The sequence below is a fragment of the Myripristis murdjan genome, chromosome 7 (assembly GCF_902150065.1).
Source record: "Myripristis murdjan chromosome 7, fMyrMur1.1, whole genome shotgun sequence".
Classification (NCBI taxonomy): Eukaryota; Metazoa; Chordata; class Actinopteri; order Holocentriformes; family Holocentridae; genus Myripristis; species Myripristis murdjan.
This window is the reverse complement of record NC_043986.1, coordinates 1,892,927-1,918,700: the sequence shown is the minus strand read 5'-3', so window position 1 is coordinate 1,918,700 and position 25,774 is coordinate 1,892,927. Positions and strand designations below refer to the sequence as shown.

Sequence of the window (25,774 nt, the reverse complement as noted above, 5' to 3'; positions counted from 1 at the left end):
ACAGCAAATATAACATATATATAACATAAATATAACACCCCCCTCAGCTCTTCTTATTACTGTTAGTAGTAGTGGTGGTGGTGGAAACAAAGGCAGGATTAGTATCAGTAGTATTCATTATTTTGCATTTATTTTGTATTTTTCCCCCTTTTCTGTCCTGTGCTCTTTCCCTTTGCACACCAAAGGGAAAACATCCTGTGGATCATCTGGGCTCATCGGTCATTAACAGCCTCTGTATCTTCAGGGTGAACCAGGGCCAACATAACAAACATCACACTGCCAAGTGATCACTGTCACTGAGCAAAACCAAATGACAGAAACTTCCCTCCCTGATTAAAACACGAGAAAACAAGGTGGAACAAAACTGTGTGTGTCCACCCCCCCCAGCTCCAAACCAGTCAACACAACTACAGAACGTCAGAACGTGACTGAACGTCAAGAAGAGTGGCTGCTTGGCAGAGAAACAGGGAAAAAAAACAATACATTTTTAAATCAAATTAATTTTTTAAATTGAAATATTTGCATCCAGTGACTATGAACTGTGTGTCAGTGATGTTGGTTTTCATGTGTAAAGGAGCAGAAATGAGCCTTAAGGGGAACTTTGGGCGACTGAAGTATTTTGGGGATTTCCTGGACGGACCCCCTCCATCTTTGCCCCGCCTCTTTGTCTTCCTCCATGGCGGTGTGGGCAGGGCAGGTCCCAAGAAGTTGCTCCATGGTTGGTTAGAAGATCCTCATCGTCACGTGGTGTGTTTGATTTGTGGCTCACAGACGAGGGATAATTATCAGATTGGCTTCTGCCACCGGTCGACTGGTCCCTGCTGGTGATGGTTCACATCATGTTGGTGTTCTCTCTTCGTGTTTGAGTTGTTTCTTAAATGACTTCATCATTTTCTCCTCCTCAACAGCCTTTAAAAAAAAAAAAAAAAAAGACCTTTCGACCCAACCACTACCCCCCAGTGGGGACGTTTTTCTTATGTTTTTCTTCTCTTTTTCTTCCTGCTTTTTTCTTTGTTTTTATGTATAAAACTTTTCTGCTTTTCTCCTTTTTCTTTTTCTTCGTTTTCTTTTTCCCCTTTCTATTTCCTTTTTTCTTTTTTTAATTTTTATTTTTGTAAAGTGTAAATGGAATGAATAGGTGGTGGCAACATGTAACAAATACACAATCCTCCACAGTAACACACAGTAACAGCCACAAGACAAAAAAAATTTCAAAACAGAACAAAAACTAACAAAACCGTGCCATGAAAAAAGACAAAACCAATAATAATAATAATAATAATAATAATAATAATAATAATAATGACACCAGCAAGAATACACAACAAGGCTTACAGAGACTCCATGTGCGTTCTTTAAGAGAGTAACATGAACCATTCACAGAGATGATTTGGTCTCAACAGCCTTTATTGATCGATAGATAGATTTACTTTATTGATCCCAAACTGGGAAATTCCCAATTTATTGTTTCAGTGTTGTTGTTTCACCTGTAGATGTGTGTAGGTTCATAGGCTGTGGATGTGATGTTGTCTGTGCTCGACAATGTGCCGCCACAGCTGTGCACACTCCCTGAACTTGTATATACACTACTCACAAAAAGTTAGGGATATTCGGCTTTCGGGTGAAATTTCAGGATGAACCTAAAATGCATTCTAACCTTTACAGGTGAACTTAATGTGACCTTCTGTAAACTTTTGAATGCACATGTCCAACTGTTTAATGTTTCAGTACTTTTTGCACAAGTTGCTGTTCTCTAACAAGGAGTTTAACGGCAAAATTCACATCAGGTGTTTGATGCTCCAGCTCATCGAGGTCGTATCATTAGGGAACGGCTGCTGGAGACTGGGGTACCTCAGATGGAGTGGCCTGCACTTTCTCAGACCTGAATCCCATAGAAAACCTATGGGATCAGCTGAGTCGCCGTGTAGAGGCTCGGAGCTCTGTACCCCAGAACCTCAATGTCCTGAGGGCCGCCCTTCAAGAAGAGTGGGATGCCATGCCTCAGCAGACAATAAGTCGACTTGTGAACAGCATGAGACGTCGTGGTCAAGCTGTAATTGATGCTCAAGGGCACATGACAAGTTATTGACACTGACATTTTTTGTTGTGGTATATCCACCACTGTTGTTGGCTTTTGTTTCAAGAAATTGTTTGAGATGAGGAAATCACCAGTGTATGCTTCTAGTTAAATGCCCTACTTTCATGATATAATATCACTGTAGTGTGAACTTTTTACATTTTCCATAAATTTCACCCAAACGCCAAATATCCCTAACTTTTTGTGAGTAGTGTATATTGCATACATACAATACATATATAATACATATATAATATAATAATATAATACATATACACTGCCTCACTAAGCATATTAACCTCAAATGCTGGGCTGAAGGATCTGTGCTGAAACATGTGAGCCAGTGAACGGGTGAAATGTGAGGATTTTGTCCTCCTTCACTGGACAGTTTGTACTACCTTCTTACACTTTTGGAGGTTTGGATTTTGGGTGTCACCTTGTTGACGTGCAGCCCTCTCTCCCCCCAGTCTGATGTCTGACGCCCCTGTTCAAAAATAACTCCCTGCTGCGTCCCAGCTGTGTGTCCCCTTCAGCCCGTCAGGAGCACTGAGCACATAAATTGTTGCACCTTTTAAAAAAATTGTTTTCGGCAAATAAACGTTTTTTTCTTAATCCCTGTGCCTCTCTTGTTCTGATGTGACCCTCACTGTCCACCGTACCTATCGAGACATCAGCCAATCAACTCAAAACTGCTTACTACTATCTGGCGCTTTCTACACGTCTGTGTTTTTGCTTTAAGAAACGTCTGCTTTACATGTTGTTAGAGATATGGTGACATATTTCCAGCCTTAAGCCTCCAACAAGAAAACATGAAGCTGAAGAGAAAAGTCACAGAGATCAGTGTTCTTGGTAGAAGAGAAGCACTGACATCCCAAATAAAACATGAAGCTCAAAGCACAGCCTGTAAATAAGACATAAAGCAGTTTTATGATAGGTAACAAATATTTCTGGCAGGTAGCTTTTCTCAGTTTACCTGCTATTGCAAGATTAGCCAAAAAGAAAGTTTTCACATAATTTCACAAAAAGAATCTCATGAAACACATGACAAAGGTGCTACAGTCACTACAGTCAATAAAAACGCAGAAGAGCACAAAATAATTGTACCTTCAACATGTAGAATCTTGTTACAAAAGCATTTTGAGTTCATTTTGTTAGGAAATCCATTCATTCATGTCAGCAGGATTATGTCATTTCTACAATACCACGCACATCTCTGAAAGCCACATGAAAGTGCCTTTGGTTTCCATGTCATTGATGAAGTCTTCTCCAGAGCTGATGATCCGTCTCAGGACGCTCAGAATCAGAGAATCAACATCATCCTTTATGTTGATTTCTTCATCGTAGTTCTTCACAGGAAAGATGCAGTTCATTGGAATTCCAGCCAACTGACTGAATTTCTCCATCTAAGTTTAAAGTAACAAAAGGAACAGCTTGAGTAATTCATTCATCAAGATCTGATGTGTGATGTAAGTGTTCCCTTAATTTTTTTGAGCAGTGAATAAAATTATAAAATCTCTATACCATCTATCATAAAATTACTAGTAGAAACTCACTGTCTCCTTCAGGTTCTTGCTCCTATAGACATTCTTCAGATCTTTCTTGATCAGTGGGCAGGCTAAATCAATGTTGGTGAGGACAGCCAGCTGGGGAATTCCTGCAGATACACAACAGGAAACTGTTCAGTCCTTTAAGAATACAGTTTTCAAGGTAACACTGACTAATCTCAATGTGGCACCACAGCTTTACACACAAACTAATGAACATCCTGATGTTTGCTCTTACCCAGCTCACTGGCCATCCTTCTGATGTCCTTTATCTTCTTCACATCGTCGTTAGTCAGTAGAAGTATTTTGTCAGCAGGTACAACACACACCAGAACATGAACTTTGTCGTTCTTAGTTGGTTCTTCGTTGTAATACAGATTGTCATCTGACAGTTTAGATGCAGGATTGAACTAGAAAACAATGCAAAATCCATTTACGTGATGATGTAAACAAAATTTTCATTAAATATTTTTGTCAGCAAAGAGTCTTTCATCCCAAAGCTGTGATGAGTTAATTTTACCGGGTAACCGTCTTTCACACGTCCCTTCAAGGCCAGTTTGATGTCTTTTGTATGGACTCCTCTGTCCTCCTTCATCTCAAGACCCATAGTGTCACTGAAGACAAAAGGGTAAAAGTCTCCGGGTCGTCCTTTTGGATTTTGTAGGTTTTATACTATAAAGCACAGAGATGACAGTGCTGATGTTATGATAATGCTATCATCTGGTGGGCTTAGACTTATTTTTAATTTTCAAAATGTCCCCTGCTGTAATAATGCGACTACAGTAGGTCCTTGATGATCTAACCCCCAGTGTCACAGAATGACTGGTCAACCACAATGACCATTTCCATTATTTTTTTCTCCTTCCCACTCCAAGCTGTGCCCTACTCTGCTGTAGCCTTCAGCACAGCATCCTGCTGATCTGATTGTGTTGTTACAGTTTTGTCCTCCAGCAAATCGTTCAGGTATTCATTGGTTATTTTGTTGTGTGTGTGTGTGTGTGTGTGTGTGTGTGTGTGTGTGTGTGTGTGTGTGTGTGTGCAGTCACAAAAAGCTAATAAACAACTGTAATCTTACTAGATAGATAGATAGATATACTTTATTGATCCCAACCAGGGGAATTCTGGTGTTCCAGCAGCAACAGTAGAAATATATAATAAAGTTAAATAAAATAGAATAAAAGCTAAATATATACAATAAAGACTATAAAGGCTAAAACTAAAAATATACAATAAGGGCTAACCTAAGAAAAAGAGATATGAGATGTGAAATATACAGATAGTAATGAATATGAAATATACAGATGGAACTGAAGTATATACATGATTGTATAGATAAGGAGAGTTAGCATGAAACCACGAAACCAAGAACCAAGTGGCAGAACCAGACGCCCGGTACTGGGATTTAGGAACTAACCGACTTGATTCGGCCTCTGAAGGAATCACCACTTCACCACTTCATCACCACTTCCCCTCCTATTAGGCTGTTTTGTCCTGTGTTTTAAAGTTTATTTGTAGCACAAAAGTTTTTGCAAACACATTGATAATCTATTTCATGAAATAGATGTTTCTCCTCCAAATTGTCTGCTGCATTTTTGTGCATATTTCAATTATCTGAGGTTTTAGGTATTGAAAACACCTTAAGTCCTGAAGGGTTTGGATAATCGAGGTTCTGCTGCAGTTGCGGTGATGCACTGTAGCTATACTTGGTTTCCACTTTAGAGATGTGGCTATTGCTTAGTTTATCTGGATAATAAAAGGCATTCATACTTCCTTAGTGAAACTTGACTCAACACTTGCCGCAGCCAAAGCTCTGTCTGTGATTCTGCCTTGTAAGACGTTGTTGACAGAGTTGATGAAACTGGATTTTCCAGCTCCAACTGAACCATGAAGCAGGATTCTCAGATGCTTGACGTCGTCTTTGTAGGGTTGGTAATCCCTCATGTACTGCAGCTCTGTGTCTTTGTGTCTGTTCAACAAAGAAAAGACTTCAGATCATATCAGCTTAGATTAGAGTGGACTTTTAAGGAATTAGACTTTAAAGAATAATTTTTTGGCAAAATGGAAGTTATCATTATATTGACATGTATGATTCCAGTGAATGATTTCCAGTGTTAAACATGCTGTCTTCACTTAGAGGCTATTTTTCCAGAGGAGGACAGAGGACTGCAGTCTTCTGCTGGGTGGGTTGATATGCTCTTGTCTGATCCAAACTGGTCAGACAGTCGCTGATGTTACTTTAATAAGCAGAAGGGTCATTTTCAGGGTCCGGAAGGGACCTGATGGAGTAAGAGCGAGTATCACTGCAAGCCAGGGGTAAATATTGACCATCATGTCAGTATAAAATAATTCGGTTAAAAATGAGTCAGTATGCAAGAATGTTTTTTTTGTTTTTTTTTGTTTTTTTTTTTTTACAGTTTATTTAAGCCACCTGAGTCATGGTGTTGAATAGTGTTTTTACAGACCACTGTGATGTCACCGTAAAGGTGACATTTGCTCTTTTCGATATAAAATGTCTTGACTTCATCATTTTATTCTATTTGACATTTGAGTGAATCTTAATCAGTTCATGAAAATATTCCCGCAAGGCATTCCTGAGGTATCGTGTTCATGAGAATGGGACGTGCATACGGACAGACGATCAAACAACCCGAAAACATAACATTTTAGGCCATGATCGCTGGTGCAGAGACATAAAAATCATGTTGCACAATTTCTGTGTTTTTGAAAAGACTAAAACACAGAGAGCACCACACAGACATTAGTTTGGTACTTACCTCCATGGTATTTCCCTCCATGGCCCACTAAAAGCTGAGGAACAAATTGCACATGTTGGTTAAGACGTCAGCAGTGTTTCACAGAGACATCATGCAGGCACTTGTCATTCTCTCTGAGTGATCAGTTAATCAACACTGAGTTTTAAAAATGTTGTGTCTTACTAGGAGATGGTGGTGGTGGTGGTGGTGCAGGTTTGGGGAAAAAAAATGTCATTGCTAGAAAATAACACATGTAAAAGTTAGATATTACAGCTTAAGGAAAAAATTATCCATTGACTAAAATCAAACTGTAAACATAACTATGAGACTTGAAAAAGTTGAATATTTCAAGTTTTATTACTCTTAAAGCTCAAAATGAGTTGAATGGATCATGGCTTTGTGCATTATCACTGGTGAAAGCGAATATATATGGTACAACATGAAAATGTTTCTTTAGGGATTAGTTAAATCCAACATTATAATAACAATTTATAAATAACATAAAAGCATCTGCAGTTTTGGTTTCATTCTGTGAGAAATGGGTGTTGAAATATTCAGAAATTCAAATCAACTCTTAAAGCAAAGTTAAAAAAAAAAAAAAAAAAAAAGTCACTGATTCAAATGAATTGAAGTCTGAGAAAAAAAAAAAAAGTTTCTCTTACCTCTAAATATGAAAGCCATACCAGTTTTCAAATCACCACCGACACTGAAAATGAAAATCAAAGAAGCAGCTTAAAGAAATGATCTGCTGTGTCCAGGCGTCTCTTCATGTTTGAAATGATCCCATTTCCTCAGTGACTGAAGGTATTAATCACTGCATTAATATGAAGACAAAACACTGAATTCTAACAATAGAAACAACAGTACGTCTGTCTGTTTTACTACAAAACCTGGGGAGAACAAACTGAGAAAAAACCAACCTGTGCTGCTGTTGAGCTGGGAGAGAGAGTACAAGGTGTGGTGGAAACAAAGTTTTGATCATGTAGCTCTGCCCTCTCACACTGCGGTGAAAAGCCTCGTGATTTACAAGAAATCCCCCAGTTTATTGTTTGGTTACTAGGGTTGAGCCGGATACTCAGCTGAAACGAGTATCTGGTACAGATAAAGAACTTTTGACTAGGGATGAGCGAGTACACCACTATCTGTATCTGTTTCTGTATCTGTATCTGTTCAACCAAATGCATTATCTGTATCCATATTTGTACTAGGAGTGGGCGGGGCCTACACCAGAAAAGGTTGGTGCTTGAACCGGACGTGGGTGGGGTTTGACAAGGAATGGGTGGGGCTTAACCGGTATGTTATTTTAAGTCTGAAATTGATATGGGTTGATCAGAAGTTGCTATATTTATTGTTTATTAGAAAACTATTTACAGTACAGCCTCAGAAGCTTCAGATCAATGTTTTTGATCACAAACAAACTATTTAGAAAACAAATTTTTTATGAACACAGAACATGAATATTCTTAATTGCCTACACATGCAGTAGGCAATTATGAAGAACAAAGTAAAATGCGAGTTTTCAAACTCAGCATAACTTTCTTTTTTTAGTTTTTAATTTCCAAATTTTTTATGATCAAACAGTGTGATTTTTTTTTCTTTTTTTTTTTTTTTTATTACCTAATGTTCTTGTCAGGGAGAGTTTTTTTTTTTTTATTTCCACACAAAGTTAAACATAATGTTGATTATGAACTAGGATCTTAAGAAGGTTCTAAGTAGAGCTTCAAAATGCAAAAAGAAGAAATGGGAGTGAGACAAAAAAAAAAAAAATTGATTAAGCAATTTATTGCAAACAACCATTAAATTGAAACAGGCTGTTCATCAGCTAATCAAAAGTTTAAGACCACAGCCTTTAAAAGCCCAGATCTTGGCAAAAATGTGGTTTCAGTGTCATTTTCTGTCAGCTATCCACACTGTCATGACCTCCTGATGACAAAGGCAAAAAAGCTTTCTTGGTAATCTCCTCAAAAATTGGTTTCGGCATGCTTGATGTTAATGTTTCCCGGAGGCTAGTGAGAATGTTGCTCCAAGTGGTGAAGATGGCTCCACGGAAACCATCCACTGTCTGAAACTGGTGTCCATTTTTGTAAACTTCCCTTGCCATCCAACCCCAAATGTTCTCAATTGGATTTAGATCAGGGGAACACGAAGGATGGTTCAAAAGAGTGATGTAATAACATCACTCTTTTGACTCCCCTGATCCCCTGATCACTCCCCCTCCATTTCTCTGGAAGAAGTCCTTTGTCAGGCGGGCATTGTGAACTGCAGAGTTGTCCTGTTGAAAAACCCAGTCATCACCACACAGACGATGGCCTTCAGTCATGAGGGATGCCCCCTGCAACATCTCCACATAGCCAGCTGCCGTTTGACTCCTCTGCACAACCTGAAGCTCCATTGTTCCATTGAAGGAAAAAGCCCCCCAGATCATGATGGTGCCCCTTCACTGTGCCGTGTAGAAAACATCTCAGGTGGGATCTCCTTGTCATGCCAGTAACATTGGAAGCCATCATGACCGTCAAGGTTACATTTTTTCTCATCAGAGAATAAAACTTTCTTCCACCTTTCAGTGTCCCATGTTTGGTGCTCTCGTGCAAACTCCAAACGGGTAATTTTGTGCCGTTGAAGGAGACGAGGCCTTTGAAGACGTTTTTTGTTCTTAAACCCTTCTCTCGCAGATGCCATCTGATGGTTATGGGACTGCAGTTGGCATTGACAAACTTAATTTGAGCCGAGGATCGTCCCGTATCTTGACAGACAGCCAGTTGGATCCTCCGTCTCAGGGCCGGTGAAATTTTTTTGGGTCTACCACTTGACTTTTTTGTTCCATAATCCTCACGATCTTTTAAGAAGTTTAAAATGACTGTCTTACTGCGTCCAACCTCAGCAGCAATGGCATGCTGTGAGGGCCTTGTTGGGTCTTGCTTATGCAGCTCAACAATCCGACCACGTTCAAAGACAGAAAGCTTTTTTGCCTTTGCCATCAGGAGGTCATGACAGTGTGGATACCTGACAGAAAATGACACTGAATCCACATTTTTGCGAAGATTTGGGCTTTTAAAGGCAGTGGTCTTAAATTTTTGATCAGCTGATGAACAGCCTATTTCAGGTTAATGGTTGTTTGCAATAAATTGCTTAGTCAATTTTTTTTTTTTTTTTTGATTTTTTATACACTCTCTCTCTCTCTCTCTCTCTCTCTCTCTCTCTCTCTCTCTCTCTCTCCCTCCCTCCCTCCCTCCCTCTCTGTGGTTATAAAGTCTTCCTATGTTGTGCTCGTATGTGAGTGACTCAGTAGCTTTTTAGGTTTTTCAGACTGAGTTGTGCTTGGAGGTTTAATGGTGTGTGATCAGAGCGGGTGGTGTTTATAATGTATGGTTGTTGCTCTGCACTGGAGCTGGAAGTCCTGTGTTGTTGAGATTCAGCTGATTTCTTGTTGTGATCTTGTCTTTGGGAGCTCCTGGGCTGTAAATCCTGCAGAAATGCAGGTGAATGTTTGTCTCAGATAATTAATTGGCAGTAATTGTGTGTGCGCTATAATCTGCCAATGTCAATAACTACATTTTTGACAGCAGTGACTTGATTGACTTTGCAGTTGTTTTAATATTGAGTTCTGCTTCATTCCTGTATGCATGTACTATGATTTAAGCTCTGGCTGATCCTGCCTCCCAGAGAGGCTGTCACTGTGTGTATGTGTATGTGTGTGTGTGTGTGTGTGTGTGTGTGTGTAGGGGAGGGGAGGGGCACTGTGTGTGACTGGCCTATCACACAACATGGACACAGTCAGCTGCCCAATGAGGATTTTCGTTCATCACAAGCACAAATATTGACTCATATTACTTGGATCATGCTCGTACTCGTCAACAGTGCTTTATCCGTACCGGATACTAGTTTCAGTGAGTATCCGGCTCAACCCTACCCACTCCAGATACAGATACAGATAGTGGTGTACTCGCTCATTCCTATTGGTTACAGTCATGATCATCTCACTTTTAGTTTCACTAGTAAACCTGTTTCACTGCAGAACGAAATGACTCACACACAGTAAAAGTAACCGAGTGTAAACAAAGGAGGGGAACGGGATACTTGGTGGCTGTATGTCCAGAATGTTTCACAAAACTCCATCCACTTCTCCCTTACCCATACGCAAATCTGATATATGGCCATATATGTAAACTACATATTAAGTATATATATCCATGTGTGTCTCATACATATATGATAATTATATAGGCATATATGACAAATATATTTTAAAATATAGCAAAAATGGCCATTTTCAAATATGTTCCATGTATTTTTCCAGATATACACATATACTGTATGGCAAATATATTTCTATTACATAAATGTCAATATATGATTTAGTCAACATGCCAACATTGGGTTGTGAAAAATAGGGAGATTTTTTATTTATTTATTTTTTTTGTAAACTTTCTGAAGAAACTTTGAATGTGCTTGCCACCCTTGCAACCGCATGGACATGTGGTAAACCAGCAGCCCTGTGCTGTTTGTGGGTTGTGTAGTGTTGTTGCTCTTGGTGGTTCTCTCCTCAATTTCTCTCAGCTGCCGAGCGTGGGCCTGTAGTGTTTGGGATAATGGCCGCAGCTTTTCCTCAATCACTCTGGTAATGTTTGCCATTATTTCCTGATGGTTTGTTAAAAAGCCGGGTCAAGGACATCCTCTTTATCTTGAGCACACACATTAGGGAAAGCGTATAGCGGGTTCTCAGGACCACCCACTATCCCATTTGGGCTTTTACAAGAGTGTGTCCAGGCGGCTTCAATGCATGTCCACTTGGACACATGTGGACGTGCACATGCGGCTCCACCTCCCCAATTAACTGGCGTATAAAAAGCCACCTTGCTTTAGCCTCAGTTGAACCCCTGAGAAAATCTACCTCCCTCTCTCCATCACGGGTTTAGGATTTAGGATTTAGGATAGCGCAGTGTGCCCTTAAAGGCAATGGCACCTGGCACACTGATTGGTTTAACTGCCGTGTGCAAGGTAGCAACTTTTGCGGGGGAACGCCTCTTACGCCATGCTAAATCCCCAAATAACGGGTTTAGGGACCCTAGGGCAAGATATGGCCCATAATCTCTTGCAACTGCTTCACTGAGTCATTTATGACCTGGCCCACATTCAACACATCTTTTCTGAGTGAGGGCAGTGTTGCCTGTTTAGATGAGTTACTAATTATATACTACTAATGTCATTAATTATCAGCACTCGTTCACAGAATCACTTGTCCACAGACTTTTTTTCTGGTTTTCTGTGTTGATTCAGAAGGAAAATGTGTGGGATTCTGAGTGATTTTTTTTTTCTTTTTAAGGTTTTAGACAGTTATCCAGTACTATAATCAATGTATTTTGAGCAAAAATAACCATTTTTAACATACACACAAACACACACAGACGCACACACTCATCTGGCCTCTCTCTGGCAGTGATCCGTGTAGCGTGCCACAGGTGCAGATTCTGTTCAGGCCTTGTTAGGTGCCGCATCCCTCCTGTCTCTGTCTGAGTGTGTTTTTCCTCTGTTTTCCCCTCCCCTTTGTGATGTCTTCCTGTTTTGTAGGCTGGGCGTGGCAGGCTCATCTCCCTCACCTGTCTCATCACGCACTTGGTCTGCATCTCCCAATTATCTCCACCACTGACAGTGTATATAACCCCGGTTCAGACCCCCATTCTTCGCCAGTTCGTCATTTGCCATGCGTGGTAACTACTCGGTTAGGGTTAGCGTTAGCTATTTCTCCTGCTTTGCATTTCGTGATTTTTGGATTTCCCTGTTTCCTCAGACCCTGCTCCTCCGTGCCCTGCCTGCCTCTCCTTGCCCTGTCGGCCTCACCTTGCCCAGCCTGCCACGTCCAGCCTCGCTGGTGGTTTTCCAGTGTTTTTTGTTCTTGTTTTTTGTACCACTTAGTCCCATATTAAAGTGTGTTCTTTTCTAACCACGTTCCACTTTGTGGGTCCAGTTTCTCCGGAGCATCAAGCTTAACAGACCTGCAACATCAGCACACTGGGAAAGAGAGCTGCTCGTCCCCAGGGAGTTTTACAACATGGAAGCGAACAGAGCACAACCTGCATCTCCCGCATCAAATATTTTATGGGTATTTGCACATTTTATTTAGAAGAAATCACACTGAACACGGTTTATAACCATCTTTATTCTTTATTGGACCTATTACAAGCTAGATTGGGTGGAAAAGGACAAAATTGAGAGTTATTTATATTTTTTTCTGCAATCTCAAATGTTTCTGCAAAATGCAGGTTGTAGGTGGGTATATCAAGCCCTGGCATGTTATTAGAGATATTTTGACATATTTCCTGTGTTAAGCATGAAAAAAGAAAACATGGAGCTGAAGAGAAAAGTCACAGAGATCAGTGTTCTTGGTAGAAGAGAAGCACTGACATTCTGAATAAAACATGAAGCTCAAAAACACAGCCTGTGAATAATACATAAAGCAGTTTTATGATTGGTAACAAATATTTCTGGCTGGTAGCTTTTCTCGGTTTACCTGCTATTGCAAGATTAACCAAAATGTAAGTTTTCAAATATTTTCACAAAGAATCTCATGAAACACATGACAAAAGCGCTACAGTCACTACAATCAATAAAAATGCAGATGAGCTAAAAATGATCTTAACTTCAACATTTAGAATCTTGTTATAAAAATATTTTTGAGTTCATTTTGTTCGCAAATCCATTCATTCATGTCAGCAGGATTATGAGCATGAAAGTGACTTAGTGACTTTCCATGTTGATAAAGTCTTCTCCAAAGTCGATGATCCGTCTCAGGACACTCAGAATCAGAGAATCAGCATCATCGTTTACGTCGATTTCTTCGTGGTAGTTCTTCACAGGAAAGATGCGGCTCATTGGAATTCCCACCAACTGACTGAATCTCTCCATCTAAGTAGAAGGTAATGAAAGTCACAGATGACTTCAAGAATCCACCAGAGTGGATTTGAAATGGAGTAATCAAGATGTGACTGAAGTGCAGACTGTCAGATTTAATTTGAGGGGCCGAACAAAAATATGGTATTAACCTTTTAGGACTTACAGCCAGTTTTATACACTGTCACCCCATTTTCAGAGGCTCAAAAGTCGTTGGACTCTTTACTAAAAGCAGTTTCATGTCCAGGTGTGGACTTTTCCCTCATTATTCTATGACAAATTAAGAAAATAAAAGGTCTGGAGTTCATTCCAAGTGTTTGCGTTTGCATTTGTTAGCTGTTTAGCAGAACCCTCAACATGTGATCATTAGGCTCAAAAAGCAAATACAATCTATCAGATAGATAGCAACAACTTTAGGAGCACCCAACAGTTAGGTAAATCCTGTAAAAGGAATGCACTGGTGAGCTCAGCAACACCAAAAGGCCTAGAAGACCACAGCAGACATCTAAAGTGGAAGACTGAAGAATATTTTCCCTGATGAAGAAAAACCCATTCACAACGTCTAGGGGAGTCCAAAACACTCTGGAGGAGGCAGGAGCATCACTGTCCAAATCTACAGAGACGTTTGTGAGAAAATAAATACAGAAGGTTTACAGCGAGGTGCAAACCACTGGTGTCACGCAAGAACAGCAAGGCTAGATTAGACTTTACAAAAACATCTAAAAAAAAAAAAAAAAGCCTGGCTGATTCTGGAACAAAGTTCTCTGGCCAGATGAAATTAAGATGAACTTGGACCAGAATGATGGGAAGAGAGGCAGTGTTATGGCATGGGCAGGTATGGCTGCCAGTGGAACTGAGTCACTGGTGTTTATTGATGATGTGACTGCTGATGGAAGCAGCAGGATGAACTCTGATGTTTATAGGGCTCTACTGTCTGCTCAGATTCAGCCACATGCCACTAAACTGACAGGACAGAGCTTCACAGGGCAGATGGACAGGGACCCAAAACACACTGAGAAAGAAACCCAGGAGCTGCTGAAAGCAAAGAGGTGGAATATTCTTCAGTGGCCAAGTCAGTCCTCAGACCTGAACCAGCTGAGCTGCTTCTCACCTGCTGGAGACCAAACTGAAGGCAGAAAGACCCATAGAGCAGCAGCAGGAGCTGGAGGAGCTGCAGTAAAGGCTTCAGAGCAGCTCAAGGGAGGAAACTCAGAGTTTGGTCATGTTGTCCGTGGGCTCCAGACTTCAGACAGAGACTGCAAAGGATTTTCCTCCAAATATTGAATACAATCCTTATAATTATTAGTTATGTGTGTTATTTATAGTTTGTCCAGTGACTTTTGAGCCTCTGAAAATGGGGTGACAGTGTATAAAAATGGCTGTCATTCCTAAATGGTTAATGCCATATTTTTGTTTGCCCCTTAAATTAAATCTGAAAGTCTACACTTCAGTCACACCTTGATTCTTCTATTTCAAATACACTGTGGTGGTATACAAGCAGGGACGAAATCCCAATAAACAGCAAAATTTCAGAGAGTAATTCCTGGAGGGGACATAAAAAAATTGCTGTCTGTCACAACTGTACCTCCCTCTTTCTCTCTTACGCTCCTTTTAAAATTTGCTGTACAGTGTTGAGCCCTCAGCATGTTCATATGTTTTAAATAATGCTATTAAAAGCAATAATCCTCGAACCAAATTTCTTTGCTCACTGTTCTAATTTCCACTACAGTTCACAAAGTCAAGTGTTTATTTGATTTTGACATTGGTTGGGACATAAAAGTGCTCCAGATCGACATCTCTGAAAGGTGATGTTTTTTGCATTCATGACGGCAATTTCACGTCATGTAGAGCTGATCAACTAAACAAGCAAACAATCATAATCAGAAAAAAAATCTATTCAGGGATTGACATAAATGTTTATACTGCATATCTGAAAATCTATACTGATGACAAGTATTTAATAATTCTGTAATGTAAGTTAAAGGCAACTAAAGAAAGACAAGCAGGCAATTTAACTGAGTTCTTGTCTTTAGTGCAACTGTGCATCATACTGTACATCAACATTGCACAGAAACATGAATAAAATAAAATAAAATAAAATAAAATAAATGTTTGACACTAAATACCTAAATACAAACAGATTGTGTGATATTCTGTCTTGTTTGGGCTATGTGTTTGTTGGCACTTCCTGTTTTATTTTGTAGTATTGCTCTTGTGTATGTTGTGTAGTTACTTCCTTTTGGTTTCCCGCTTGTCTTCCCACACACCTGTGTCTTGTTGTAATTAGCCTTGCCCTATTTATTCCCTGTGTGTCCTTGTGTCCTCTGCCAGATTGTCATTGTCTCCCCTGTGAGTTCATGCTTTCCAGCGTTTATTTCTTTGTGTCTGCTTTTCTGGTTTTGGACTTGGATTGGATTTTTGGACTTCGGTTTTTGTGTGCATCCGGACTGCACGGACTGCAGCTGCGGCATACATTTTTTTTAACACTTAAACACTTGCATTGTGCTTTCATTGAATATTACTATATTATTCAAAATTATTTATTAGTGTTAACAATGATTTTTTTGGGGGGACAACTTTATGGATGGAGGGGTCTTGTCCACCCTGACCCGCCTGGGATTTCCGCCTATGTATACAAGTGCAAAATTATAAATATTGTGTCACTGTCCAAACTGTGTATTATATTCTAATCAAGGTTATAAAATCTATATGCAGTCTAATATAAAATTACAAGTATAGACTCACCGTTTCCTTCAGGTTCTTGCTCAGATAGACGTTCTTCAGATCTTCCTGGATCTCTTTGCAGGCTGAATCAATGTTGGTGATTATGGCCAGCTGGGGAATTCCTGCAGATACACAACAGGAAAGTGTTCAGTCCTTTAAGAATACAGTTTTCAAGGTAACATTGACTAATCTCAGTGTGGCACTACAGCTTTACACACAAACTAATGAACATCCTAATGTCTTACCCAGTTCACTGGCCATCCCTCTGATGTCTTTTATCTTCTTAACATTGTCCAAAGACAGAAAAGATGTGTGGACAGCAGGTACAACACACACCAGAACATGAACTTTGTCATGTAGAGTTGGTTCTGCGTTGTAATACTGACTGTTACCTGACAGTTTAGATGCAGGATTGAACTAGAAAACAATGCAAAATCAATCTTAGTAATGATGTAAACAGAATTTTCACTAAATATATTTCTGTCAGCAAAGACGCTTTCATCCCAAAGCTGCAATGTGTTAATTTTACCCTGTAACCGTCTCTCATGTGTCCCTTCATGGCCAGTATGATGTCTTCTGGATGGACTCCGCTGTCCTCCCTCATCTCAAGACCCAGAGTGTCACTGAAGACAAAAGGGTAGAAGTTTCCAGGCCGTCCTTTTTGGAATTTGTAGGTCTTGTACTGTAAAACACAGGAGTGACAGTGCTGCTGTTAGACAGAGCTGCTGCCTGGTGGGTCAGGACACTTTTTGTCTGGACGGAGGGTCGGCTGCCATAATAAATGAAATTTATATAATATCAGGCCTATGTGTGATAGACTTTGATTTTTAACCAGTGTGTAATTAGATATGGTGTCAGCAGTGTCAAATGACCTTGGCAGCAAATAAGAACCAAACATCAAAATATTCCCCAGAGCGGGATGGAGCTGCTGTGCCTTATTATTCTGGCATTTTCTGGATGAGATTCAGCGTCTAATTTAAAGGGTTAACACAGTGTTTCCCAAATACTGGGTCGCGACCCACATGTGGGTCGCATGAGATTTTATTTGGGTCGCCAAATAAATTTGTAGTATTTCTTCCATGTCCAGTCTAGCCTATTTAAGATCTATATCTGCAGTACACCTTTTAGCCACAAGAGGGAGCTCGTTGTTATTTTTTACTCGGACTTTCCGCTCAGATCACCAATAGTGTGTTTCCGCCATATTTTCGCCGTAATTCGCGCGCAGCCAGACACAATGGATGCTTGGCTGATGAAAAAGAGAGCCCCGGATAAAAACACTACCCAAACTACCACATCTGAGGCAAGCCGGGGTAAAACTGAACGTGCACCGAGGCCTGAGGGTGAAGTCAACCCTGCAACCGGTCTCATTCAGCCCGCAAGTGACGGCACAGGCGTTGGGGAATCAGGTGATGAGCCTCCCGCTAAGAAGAGAAAATCTGTGGCAAGGCCATACAAAGACTATTTTTTGAAATATGGCTTTGTTAATTGCTCCAATCCAAGCCAAGACCCACGACCAATGTGTGTAATCTGCTGTGAAAAACTCGCAAATGAGAGTTTAAAGCCAACCAAACTAAAAAGACATTTGGAAACACTTCACCGCGAGTTTGCAAATAAACCACTGGAATTCTTTCAAAGGAAGGCACAGGATATTAAATCATTGGCTGAGGTTCTTCGTAGAAATGTGTCATTAAATGACAAAGCCCAGCTAGCCTCCTATATGGTTTCTTATCGTGTGGCCATGGAAAAACAGCCCCACACTATTGCAGAAAAATTGCTCCTGCCCGCCGCAATAGACATGGTGAGCACAGTCATTGACGAAAAATCAGCAGAAAAACTAAAATGCATCCCCCTGAGTAACAACACAGTTTCCCGAAGAATTCATGATATTTCAGAAAACCTTGAGGAACAGCTTGTTTCAAGACTGAAGGCAGCAGGGGATTTCTCAATCCAGCTTGATGAGAGTACTGATGTCTCAGATTGTGCAAGTTTGTTGGTTTACGTAAGGTACGTGTGGGAAAATGATTTTGCCGAGGATTTGTTATGTTGCTTAACTATTCCCACTGGTACGACAGGTGAAGAAATATTTTCTGTACTGAATGACTACGTGGCTACGAAGTGTGGGCTGGACTGGGCTAACTGTAAAGGCATAACAAGTGACGGGGCCGCGAACATGACGGGCAGAAACAGCGGAGTTGTGAAAAGAATCAAGGAGGCAGCTGGAAAGGACATTGTGTGGAACCATTGTTTCATTCATCGACAAGCGTTGGCATGCAAAGGAATACCTCCCGATCTTGACAAAGTACTGAAAGAAGTCATCCGTGTAGTGAACTTTATTAAAGGCAGCGCACTCAACCATCGCCTTTTTGATCAGCTGTGCGCTGACATGGGAGCAGAACACACGCACTTACTGTTTCATACAGAAGTGCGCTGGCTGTCCAAAGGCAGAATCCTCACCAGAGTTTATGAACTGAGAAATGAAATTCATGCTTTCCTCCATGAGAAGAAGTCGCCCCTTGCTGATTTGTTTACTGATGATTGGCTTTTCACATTGTCCTATCTGGCAGATATCTTTTCATCACTAAACGAGCTGAATTTGAAGTTGCAAGGACAGTGCGACGATGTTTTCCGAAACTGGAAGCACGTCATGGCTTTCCAGAAGTCCCTGAAGCTGTGGCTTGCAAGACTCAGACGTCCAAATCCAAGCCACTACATGTTCCCCACGGTGTTACAGCACATAGAAGAAAATGATGTCAGTGATACAGATGTGAAACATCTGACTGGACTTATTCGGACACACTTAGTTGCACTGATTGATAACTTTGATCGATATTTTCCAACGGAGAGATATGACATTTTGAGTGACAAAAGGTGGATTCAAAATCCCTTTGACTTTGAAAGTCCAGAGTCATTGCTGGAATTGGGACTAACTCCTGCTGAAGAAAAAGAACTGTTACAGCTGAGCAGCGATCGCACTCTGAAAAGAAGACATGAATGCATGGCATTATCTTCATTCTGGATAAGCATCTCATCTGAATATCCTGTCCTAAGCAAGGCAAGCATTTTGCTACTCATCTCTTTCACAACTACATATAAGTGCGAAGTGGGATTTTCTGTTTTTACAAAAATAAAGACAAAACACAGAAATAGACTGAACGCTGCGCCCGATATGCGCGTTGCGCTCTCATCTTGCACACCGGACTGGAATGCAATACTAAAAGGCAAACAGGCCCACCTATCACATTAGAGAGGTGTAAGTAAAATTAATGTGCATTATGCACAGTGTGATATTTGCAGTAGGCCTATAAAGGTAATATTCAAGCTAAATTGAACATAATGAGCCTGGTTTGGTGTGGAATGCCTGATGTGATTAACGAATTGATTGTTCACTGTTCTGATTGATTGATCGTTTTATAACAATAGCTGTACTTAAACACAAGCCCACTTGTTATAACAGGCACGAATATTTATGGTTATTTCACCAAGAAGCATGTTTTTATTGTGCTGAATGTTAATTTCATATTGTTCTGATAATTGAACTACTGAAATGTGAAAAGTTAAGAGTACAGCCTCATTTACAAAGTTTTTTTTTGTTTGTTTGTTTTTTTTGTTTTTTTTTTAATGTGCACTTTGTTTCACTGCTGAGGGAAATACATATGAGATATAGTCTGTTAACTGCCTAAATGCATTTATTTGGTCTCATTTATAAGAATTTAACAGGGTTTTCCCTGCCAACACAAGCGCTCGCAAATACCAGTGATCCATTGGCCATTTGGGTGACTTGTGTGAAGCGTGCAGATTAGCCAAATAAAACGGAATCTATTTTTAACGCGGAATTTGACATAACAGCTGCACCGGCACCGCACGAGCCAAAGGGCAGAGAAACTCTCCAGGCTACAGCAGCGCACTGACATAGATTGTGTAACAAAGTGAAGAGTTGCCACTCCGCTCTATTTTCACTGGCTAACAGCAGCACACTGGCTTAGCTTGTCTATTCAGAGAAGAGGTATCACTTCGGCTTTTTTTTTTTTTTTTTTTGTATAATATGTGATTGAAACCCCCCCTGCACCCCCTGCCTAAGACCTAAAATTGGCCAGGGAAAACCCTGCTGTCAATAGCAACAAACAAAGTTATTACAGTTAAACAAAGTTATGATTTGGCAAACAATCTATATCTTTTTGAGATGGCTGTTTTACCTATTCAAGATGAAGTGATGTGGAAATGGCACTAAAAATGGCCAGAAATGGCAATTTATGTACAAGTTCGCTCTTGTGATTTATAGATACAGCCTACATTGTGATTTGGGTCGCAGTGGTTTGTCATTTTTAAAAAATGGGTCCCCAGAAAAAAAGTTTTGGAAACACTGGGTTAACAGATGTATTACCTGAAGCAAACAGGAAAAAAAGGCAATTTTAAGTCAAAACTCTGAACATAACCTGGCCAGGAGCAAGTTATGTTTGTAAGCATATGTTACCATGGCGATGAAGCCGGGTCAAAAGAGAGCCGGCTTTCGACTCAACACACCTTGCTAACCCAGTTATGTCTCTTGGTAGTGCAGTGCTCAGGTGTGTGTCAGTCCTGTCTGCCCTCCCCAGTGTTCCCGTCAGCCAATCCTGTGTCCTCCTGAGTTGGAGTGCCCATGTTGATTACCTGTGTTCCAGACTAGCCCAAAGACTTCATTTTTTATGCAGACTCAGGCTGTTGGGAGGTTCGACCTAAGATCACACTTATTTTTTACAATGCTGTTCTTGGTAGTATCATCAGATACGGCATGGTTGCATGATTTGGAACACTAACAGTTCAATCTAAATCTAGACTTGCGAATATAGATGAGTTCAAAACAGCTGTTGTAAAAACTGTATATTTCTGCCGAACCAAATGATGCTACAGCGATAAATTCCATCACTACCTGTCTCATGGCAGTGAACAAATGGATGAGCGATAACTTCTTAAAGCTAAATGAAGACAAAACAGAGATGCTGTTAGTTGGCCCCAAAACAAAAAGAGAAATGCTGTCCATTAACTTGGGGAAACTGGCACCCAGGATTAAATCTGAGGTTACAAGTCTTGGCATTGTATTGGATCCAGATCTTAGTTTCAAGTCCCACATTAATAAGGTGACGAAGACATCATTCTTCCACCTTAGAAACATCGCTAAAGTGTGACCATTTATAAATCAAAAAGATGCTGAAAAACTAATACATGCTTTTATCTCAAGCACACTTGACTACTGTAATGTACTTTTTACTGGCCTCCCAAAGAAAACCACTGACAGACTTCAGCTCATCCAAAACTCTGCTGCTCGCTTATTAACCAGAACCAGGAAGAGAGCATATTAGTCCGGTCTTAGCTGCCCTACACTGGCTCCCTGTAACATTTAGAGTTGACTTTAAGGTTCTCCTACTTGTATACAAAGCACTTCATGGGCTAGGACCGAGCTACATTGCCAACTCCCTTACTGGCTCTGCACCCCAAAGAACACTGCGATCGTCTGCTGCTGGCTTATTGGTTCCCTACAACAGTCGAAGGAAAATTGGGGATGCCGCCTTTATTACTTACGCCCCTAAGCTTTGGAACACACTACCTTTAGACATCAGGGAAGCCAGCTCACTAGACATCTTTAAAAGAAGATTAAAGACCCACCTTTTCACTCTAGCCTTTAACTAGCTCCTGTTTTATTCCACACTGTGTTGTCTTTTATTGTTTTATTTGCATCTTTTCTTTTATTTCAAAGTTCTCGTCTTTAGCCTTTTCCTTTTTATTGTGAAGCACTTTGAGCTGCAATTCTTGTATGAAAGGTGCTATACAAATAAAGTTTATTATTATTATTATTATTATTATTATTATTATTATTATTAAAGTTAAAACGGCAGTGAAAATAATCGTCTTGTGTTGTTTTCTGAATATGAACTGCTGCTTTCAGGTAAACGCAATGAAGCCTTCCGCTGCAAAAGCAACCATTTTAAGCTTTCCTTTCTCCCCACGTCCATCCCCCTTCTTAGTAAGTCTTGACCTGCTCACTTCGTAATTCAGTGTAATATGCCAGTCACTTATTTATTCTTACTTATATTTTATTGTTATTACTGATGGCGGTGTCTTATTCTTACCTATATTTTAATCCCATTATATATTTTAATTTAGGTTATTTATTATTTATTGGTGCTGCATATTGTCTCATGCCCAGGGTGCCATGTCTTAGTATTGATATTCTGGTTGTCATGTGCCTGTATGGTGATGTGGTCTTGTTCTTGTATTGTGTCTTATCTGTATGGCGATGTAGTCCCCTTGCACTTTTTGCCTAAAATTAATTTCCCTCAGGGGACAATAAAATCCGTCTTGTCTTATCTTATCTTATCTTATCTTATCTTATCTTATCTTATCTTGTATTCCAGCCCCTTCCGCAGGTGTGTCATGTTTCCTTGTCAGTGCCTTGTGTATTTAAGTCCTGTTTTCAGTTTAGTTTTGTTGTTTAGTTCTTGGTCATTTTCAGTTCTGCATGCGATGCACACATTCCAAGTGTTGTAGTTTTCTTGATTTTCGTAAATATTCTTGTTTTCTTCAAGCCTTTTTGCTTGCCTTCTCCTGCATTTGGGTGCTACCTGCCTCCACTCGTAACACAATCTCCCGTCCCCTTTAAAAGCCAGGTGAGTCACACCTTGGTCGGTTGCTGGTCAGTTACAGGGAAATGACAGCTGAGCCGCTTGGAGACTAGAAAAGAGACTTGAGTTGTGCTTGTTGACACTTTGTGCCAGGTTTAAGATCTGGCCCTGAATCTTTATCCAGAGATCTAAAGAACATGTTTCCACAGATAAAGATTAATGAACTTAATTAAAAATGTTCAAAACCTTGAAACTACTTTTGATTAATAAACATTCTATAATGGTTATTGGAAAATAGCAGCATGAAGAGCTACAATTTAATTTCCTTATAAATCAATAATAACATATCAGAGCTGCATGACTGTTAATGACGTCTCACATTCAGAAAGCGCTCGTTGGGCGAAGGGGCCAAGACTAGATGGAGATGTTAGGCAGAAATGTGACCATTAGAGCTGCTGTTCACAGAGCTGAGGTCAAAACAGCTGCTTTTTAAATGTAGCTGCCCTCCAACCGTACACCAGGTTTTCAACTAGTCTAAGTTTAATTTTGCTAAATGTCTTGCATTACTGCATTACAGTGACGCAATATAACTATACTTGGTCGTGCACTTCAGACATGTGGCTGTTGCTGAGTTTATTGGTGTGATAAAAGGTGTTCATACCGTCCTGGAGGGACATGGACCAGAGTTTGCCTCGACCAAAGCTCTGCCTGTGATTCTGCCTTGTAAGACACTGTCGACAGAGCTGATGAAACTGGATTTTCCACCTCCAGCAGAACCATAAAGCAGGACTCTCAGATGCTGGACGTCGTCTCTGTGGGGTTTGTAATCCCTCACATACTGCAGCTCTCTGTCTTTGTGTCTGTTTAACAAAGAAAAGACTTCAGATAACATGAAATTAGGTGAGATTAAATCAGTTATTCAGATGGTGAATATATCATTTGGTTCTTATTACAGACCACCAGGAAGTTCAAGAGAGACAATAAAAATATATTCATCTGTAGATGAGTTAACCTGCAACAAACACTGAAGAAAGCCAGAATGTCAACAAACAAACAGTCACAAAAAATGATTTCCCAACACTTGTTAGCAAACTAGTTGAAAAAGACATGGAAGCGACTATCAAATCCACAAAGAGGCTGAAGAATTGCAATATAAGTGTATCAGAAAGGAAAGCCCTGAATGAATTTCAGAATAATCCTAAAATTGTGGTGAAACCAGCTGATAAAGGAGGAGCTGTGGCAATACAAAGCACAAAGGACAGTTGAGCAATGTGGAGACATGCATGTGTTGCCCTTCAGGCTCGGAGGAAAAAGGACAACAACTGCAAAAGATGGTGTAAACAGTAATTTTACTGAAGTTGCTCTGAATTGTGCATATACAGAGGTGGAAGCTTGCAACTACAGAGAAGAAGCGCAAGATCCCGTTTCAGTCTAAGCAACGGTCAGAAATGGTGGTGCTGCCACCTGCTGGCTAACATGCTCCACAATACTCTACACCACATTCACAGACAAACAGAGCTACTAGACAGTAAACACATGAAAATAATAAACTGGAAATAAAAATACAATTCTTAATTAACTTGAACTTAACTGAAATGCATAACAATTAAACAGACCCCTCTTTATACATCCCATACATGGGAGACAGGGATTCAGTTTTGTGGATAACTAAGAGTCATGATGAATTTTTGAAAATAAAGCATCGTGTTCCTCCTGTGTTTTTGCCCTCCTGGCAGACCAGTTGTAGCGAGTAACAACTCACTATCCAAGGGGGGAGTAGGAGTAGTAACATGGAAGGGCGCAAGGCAGTAATTTCGCCTAGGGCAGCAACATAGGCAGAGCCGCCACTGCAGCTGCTGTAAGAAAGATCAGGATGCCCTCTGTATCCACTGATAAGGAAAAAACATTTGAATGCAGAAACTTGTTCTGTCTCTCTCTGTCTCTTTATTGATTACGAATATAGCAATGACTTGAAATAAAGTTGGTTCTATGTTAATAAAAAAAAAAGTAGTTTTGATGTAGTTGAGCTCCATGTTTTCACTGTATTGTAGCTTAGCTTGCTACATTTCTCTGGAGGGGAGCTTCAGTGTAGTGAAGCTTCATTTAATGTAGAGTAACTGGCAGCTTAGCTCACTACATTTTCCAAGTAACTTTCCCAACACTGACTAAAACACAGAGAGCGCCACACACACAGCTGTTTGGTACTTACTCCCATGGTATTTCCCTCCATGGCTTCGTAAAAACTGAGAAACAAGTTCCACATGTTGGTTAAGATGTTGGCAGTGTTTCACAGAGACATGCAGGCACTTGTCATTCTCTGAGTGATAAGTTAATCAACACTGAGTTTTAAAATGTTGTGTCTTACCACGTGTGGAAGCAAAAGCTGCCAGTGCTAGAAAATAATACATGTAAAACTTAGATATTACAACTTAAGAAACAATTTATTCATTGCCTAAAATTAAACTGTAATCATAACTTTGAGACTTAATAACTTGATTGAAAAAGTTGAATATTTCAAGTTGTTACACTTTAGGCTCAAAATGAGTTGAGAGGACCATGGCTTTATGCATAATCACTGGAGAAAGTGAATATATATGGTGCAACATGAAAATATTTCTTTAGTTAAATCTAACATTATAATAACAATTTATAAATAAAATAAAAGCATCTGCAGTTATGGTTTCAAGTTTCTCTTACTGGGAACTGTGAAATCCATACCAGTTTTCAAATCACCACCGACACTGAAAATGAAAATCAAAGAAGCAGCTTAAAGAAATGATCTGCTGTGTCCAGGTGTCTCTTCATGTTTGAAATGATCCCATTTCCTCAGTGACTGAAGGTATTAATCACTGCATTAATATGAAGACAAAACACTGAATTCTAACAATAGAAACAACAGTACGTCTGTCTGTGTTTTACTACAAAACCTGAGGAGAACAAACTGAGAAAAAACACACCTGTGCTGCTGTCGAGCCGGGAGAGAGTGCAGGGTGTGGTGGAAACAATAAAGTTTTGATCATGTTTTGATCTGCCCTCTCACACTGCGGTGAAAAGCCACGTGATTTACAAGAAATCCCCCAGTTTCTTGTTGGATCACAGCCCAGCTCACTTTCAAACAAAAAAGAGCAACACAACATGAAGGTAAAACCAAGAGAAAGTGAAAACAGGAAAACATGCAAGGTTCTGCACAAC

The 25,774-nt window shown here is 40.1% G+C and overlaps 1 protein-coding gene across 1 annotated transcript in view; it reads right to left on the bottom strand.

Moving 5' to 3' along the window:
- LOC115362143 (interferon-induced protein 44-like) overlaps positions 1-25,556 on the bottom strand; it is a 69,010-nt gene extending 43,454 nt beyond the window's left edge. The window contains exons 1-4 of the mRNA XM_030055965.1: positions 25,540-25,556; positions 25,280-25,323; positions 24,948-24,974; positions 24,792-24,825 (exon numbers count right to left, since the gene is read on the bottom strand). Of these exons, the coding sequence (XP_029911825.1) occupies positions 24,792-24,825; positions 24,948-24,974; positions 25,280-25,298 (80 nt within the window). The 5' untranslated portion in view covers positions 25,299-25,323; positions 25,540-25,556. The remainder of the gene's footprint in view (positions 1-24,791; positions 24,826-24,947; positions 24,975-25,279; positions 25,324-25,539) is intronic.
- Between the last annotated feature and the right edge of the window lie 218 nt (positions 25,557-25,774).